Source organism: Pterocles gutturalis, unplaced genomic scaffold, assembly GCF_000699245.1.
Source record: "Pterocles gutturalis isolate BGI_N339 unplaced genomic scaffold, ASM69924v1 scaffold5028, whole genome shotgun sequence".
Classification (NCBI taxonomy): Eukaryota; Metazoa; Chordata; class Aves; order Pterocliformes; family Pteroclidae; genus Pterocles; species Pterocles gutturalis.
This window is the reverse complement of record NW_010120239.1, coordinates 18,139-23,169: the sequence shown is the minus strand read 5'-3', so window position 1 is coordinate 23,169 and position 5,031 is coordinate 18,139. Positions and strand designations below refer to the sequence as shown.

At 36.3% G+C, this 5,031-nt stretch overlaps 1 protein-coding gene across 1 annotated transcript in view; it reads right to left on the bottom strand.

Annotated features, from left to right (window-relative positions):
* Positions 1–271: 271 nt before the first annotated feature.
* The window catches only part of MTMR6 (myotubularin related protein 6), a gene marked incomplete at its 5' end in the record, with an annotated part of 18,480 nt that continues 13,720 nt past the window's right edge, over positions 272–5,031 (bottom strand). The window contains 5 exon segments of the mRNA XM_010076818.1: positions 272–729; positions 2,616–2,742; positions 2,822–2,956; positions 3,658–3,858; positions 4,651–4,700. Coding sequence (XP_010075120.1) covers positions 472–729; positions 2,616–2,742; positions 2,822–2,956; positions 3,658–3,858; positions 4,651–4,700 — 771 coding nt within the window.

Here is a 5,031-nt window from a genome sequence, read left to right as displayed (position 1 = left end):
CTTAATACACTGAAAGTTAGTATTGGGTGACATTAAACAACAGTATACCTATTCATATCATGTGCAATATATACATGTAGCTTCAGTTCCTAAAATAGAAAGTTCAAGTTTTCTTGCCCGAATAAAATCAACGTGTGAAAGACCACCTGTGTTTTCCTATACTGAATAAAGTAATATTACTGTTTTAATCAATTTAGTGCAAACTGACTTAAGTCCAGTCCAAAGACATACCATTCCTTGATTTTTAGTCACTACTTACCAAATGCCCTTATTTCTTTTAAAATGCAACTACACATCATCTTTCTTAAAAGAACAGCAAACACTCGACAACAAGCATGCTGTTCTAGTCTACATTAACAAAACTTGTCAATATACAAATCATGTTTTGGTCATGCAGCACAGACCCATTCTCAAAATAATCCATCTCTTAATTCAGTCAGTCTAGAAGAGGAGCACAGTGATGGATTTTAATTAGCAGGTCATCCTGGCCACTCCGTATTCCAAGCTGACAACAGCTGGCTCAGCTTTCGAGAACTCTGCCACAAATTCACTGTAGCGATTGTCTGCTGTGTTGCTGCCCTCTATAGTTCTTACAGCATCATTCACAGGGATCAGCGGCTGCTCCTTCTTGAAGCACGGAGGGGTCCTCAGTGCCACGGGTGCAGGATGAGCAGACTGCTGCTCCTTCACAAGGACTTCATCCGACTGCCCATTTCTCCGCTTTATTTTCTGAAATATAGAGAAAAGTTACTAACAGTAAGCACGACTGCTTTACTGATAATCTGCTTTGAAAGGAGGTAAATCCACTTCATTTGCTGGCCAACTCAGCATCTACAGAACCCTGTATTACATACCCTAGGTTAGATATAACAGCATTACTGAGTGTTAGGCCATTGGATAAGACATTTTTCCCCACAGTTTACAGCAGATGCTACAAGCAATGTATGCTTAAAACTCAAAGCTGAGCAGAAGGCAGAAACATGGTTTGTCAGTGTCAGCAGAGAAACAGAGGTTCTTCCAGGATCAACTCTTGTTTGGTTGCTATCAAGATGGGAATACTTTCTGGAGTACAGGCAGAAGACGACAGGCCTTGGTACTATTAGCAAGCAAGGAGCTTGCAATAGACCACTAGTCTCTTAAAGACAAAGAGCAGTTTCATACCTAAGCCCTTATTTCCTTCCTAACAACCTCCTAAAAGACTTTTCCTTTAGATCTGAAAAATGCCAGTATAGTTTGTTCAAATGCAGGAATACACTAAAAAGATGTCAACTAGAAAACAGGACTGTAGGAAAGGACCTATCCTGCAAGCACTAAGAAAGAAAAGAGGAAAGATTTGGATTAAAGGAGGTGGTTTGTTTGGGGTTTTGGTTTTTTTTTGTTTGTTTCATTTTGTTATTTTATTCAAACAATCTCACCCAGTAACTGGGAGTGATGAACTATTTAACTGAACCGATTTTTTTGTTGATGTGTTTGTGCTCTATTATGACTGAGACTGAGCCCAGAAGACTTTGGTGTCTCTTGACACCAACTTTTTGAAGATAGCAACAGCAATAAGAAAGTCTATATCAAGATTTCATAACAATTACACCTCTTCATCACTCAAGTGACAAATATGGGCTTAAGAGAAGTTAACACCTTGGAAAAAAGGTTCCAGAAAATTCAAAACTGAAACTTCACTTTACATCTTGCTTATTCTTCAGCTTGCTTCACCCTGAGTTTTCTTCATCTTGATGCTTCAATTGCACAAAAAAATTTAAATATACAATTAAGATTTAAAACAGTTTAAGTGACTTGCACTCCTTACATAACAGTAGGATCAGTTTAATAAAATCTTTCCTCTTAGAAAAGCTGTCCTTCCTCCCCAGCCCCACCCCCAGCATAACATACAGGATTTGTATCACTATTTCTAGCCACACAAAGAAGTAAAACGGTTAATTAGAGAATTCTGCATTTCTTAAAGTTGCATTCTGAAGTTTCAGCACCTTAACTGACCATAATGAAGCATCAGTTAAACAACACTCATTAAGTCACACTAGAATAAAGTGAGATGCACTGATCAGTCTTTCCTGGCTGTTTACTGTAGCCAGAAGTAATTTACTAGAAGTAATTTACAGACAACTGATCTCTGAATTAAGCTCTGTCTTCAAATATCCATTACATTGTATATGCCCCATAATTATCGTGACCTACAACAGCATGCACCTGCCTATGAAGGTAAAAGAAGGACAATACTTATTGCTTCCATTTTAGTAGCTATAATAGAAATAAAACATTTTCAGTCTCCGTGGTTTAGCAACACAGCTGTAGCTACGATGGATACCTTGTTATCCAAGATAAGTTTCACATAAATTTAACCTACATGAAGCCATCTTCAGTAATGCTTTGATAGTAGGAGCACTTTTACATAATCCAGTTCATCAGTAAAGCAAAATAAATTGTGCCTAAGAGCAAAACACTGGCTTCATAGTCTGATATTCAGCATAGAAGCATATAGTGAAAGTCAAAGTCAATATTATACACAACATCCATGAGAAAGCTAGCAGCATTATTACAGACTATAAATGTGAATTTGAAAAACAAGTCACAAGTACACACACTTATTTTGTAATACTTACAGCTTCCAGTTCTTTAATGTCTTCCTCCAGTTGTTTATTTTGTTCACTCATGTCCATTATAAGATTGAACACAGATTGCCTGGGATGCATACTTCTATCAAACTGATGGTACATATTTCTCCAAAACCTGCACAAAGCAGACAGCTTTAACTACACAGGATAAAGACAAAATTGAAGAAGAGATACTGTATATAATTTAAGCTTACTTAAAATTGAATGATACTGTATTAGGCTCCAACAGAGTCAGTTCTGGAGAAAAGTCTGGATTATACAGAGGATTCCGATATTTCTTTTGTTCTTCCAGAAGGAATGGCCACAAGGAATAGGTCTTCTCTTTTAATCTTAAAGCAAGAAGAGATCAAGGTCAAGACACTGACTGCAAAAAACAGAACCTGTTCAACTCAACATAATAAATTGGTCTTAACTTTTTTTAAAAAGTTATCATAAATATTTATAAATCTTGAATTAAAAGCTCTTAGTAAAATAAATCTCTTCCTGGCATATGCTAATGTTGGATAGAACTGTCAGTTTCACAAGTACTACTGTTATGCTGTAGTTTTTACCTACTTGCAATAAATGCTTTAAAACACAGGTTGAGATAAAGATGAACTGATGAAAACTTTACAGAAGTTTTCCACCTGAAAGCATTAGGAGACATCCTATTAATACTTCTAACTGACAGTAATTAGTCTTGAGCAGGCAAGAATTTTGTTACCTAAGAATAGACTGGGGGACAGAATGAAGTGATACTTCCAAACATAAGCTTACCCATTGTTAGTGCGGGGGTGGGGGAGGGGGGTGTTTGAGAAAAAAAGAGGCCTTTGCTTTCCCTAGGAAGAGTGAGCATGGTATTTTTTCCCAGAATCAGAAAAATTGTATTCAGTGTGCAAAAGCATGAGAAGCATTGGTGTTCCCTGATGCAGTTCAACATCATTTTCAGTACTACCAGTCATGTGTCTATTTCTATATAAAGCCTAAAATGAAGAAGATTCACAGATCTTAGTTTGCCAGATAAACAAGACACATTACAATGTCTGCTTACTTTAGTTCTTCTCGGTCTTTTTGGCAGTTTCCAAGGAAGTTACCAAACTGGCAGGAATGGACATGTTCATGGATCTGAAGGAGGAAAGCTTCATTGTACTCAAAGGCTTGTGGAAACTGCTCTGTCAGATTCCACACACTTTCTAAAAACTGGGTGAACACTGGTGAGATCTCTTTTGGATCACCATCCAACTGACAACACCTGAAAAAGATTCCATAAACAGACTGAAACCAGTCTAAGTTAGAAATCAAAAGAGTCTTAGTTGCACTTGTTTTTAAATGACAGCACATTAATTTGACACTAGCTTTGGTTTAGAGATTAAACAGCTAACTTTGAGAACTGTGTCAATTTTTGAATAGAAATAAGTCTATATTTAACCCATTTTCTGACTTGTAAGTAATCGCACATTTGTATTCAGTACAGAAGAGCAACATAAGGCAGTTAAATTCCTTGGTGTCTATTACTTCCATAGTCAACACTTGGAGTATATCAGCTAAAAGCAAATTAATAGGCAGTAAATAGCAGCATGGCTATTGTCATAGCTGATAGCAGGCAGATCAAGGGAAAAAACAGAACTCTAAACATATAGGATTTCTAAAGGTAGGTGTGACTTCATCATTAGAAGTAAACAAATGTAAACTAATTTTTAAAGATATCAAAAGTAAGTGTTTTATATTGCCTAAATAGCTGTGACGTAGCCTTAGACTGGTTTTGCACTGTCTATGCATATGTGCAGACCTAGCTGCAGTCATCAACAGCCAAGAGTGAGGCACCAGTAGCACTAGAAATTTTTTATATTATAAATCAATTATCCAACAAGTATTTGAATAAACAGCAATACACAAAGTGCATTTTCTACTGAAAACAGGTTACTCATTGCAAAACTTCTAGCAATGCTGCAGTAGTTTAACACCCACAAATTGTCTTTTTGTTTTTAAGAATACTTAGTTCAGTTTACTATACACATTTTACTATATTGCAAGAGTAAGCTACCTGTCGGAGAACTTGTGCCCAAAGGAGATCCAGTCTTTCTCTATCAAGACCTAGAGGATTTAAAAAAAAGTCTCATGTAAAATATTACTCAATCTCACATTTACAGTATTAATCCTACAGGTTATCAATATATTGTATTTTAAATTTGAGTCAAACTACGGTAGGAGCAACTATTTGTCACTTTGTAGTTCCTTTATTTACTTGGAAGTCTTTCACAAGAGATTCTCAAGGCACATTTCTAAAACTAGGGAAAAAGTTTAGCAAGTTGACCATCAGACAACTGCTGTTAAGCCAGGCTCACTTTAAGGATACTAATATTGTATGACTTCACAAGTAGATTATCAACCAACTTACAGAAAATTGCAAACCATAGTAAAAATT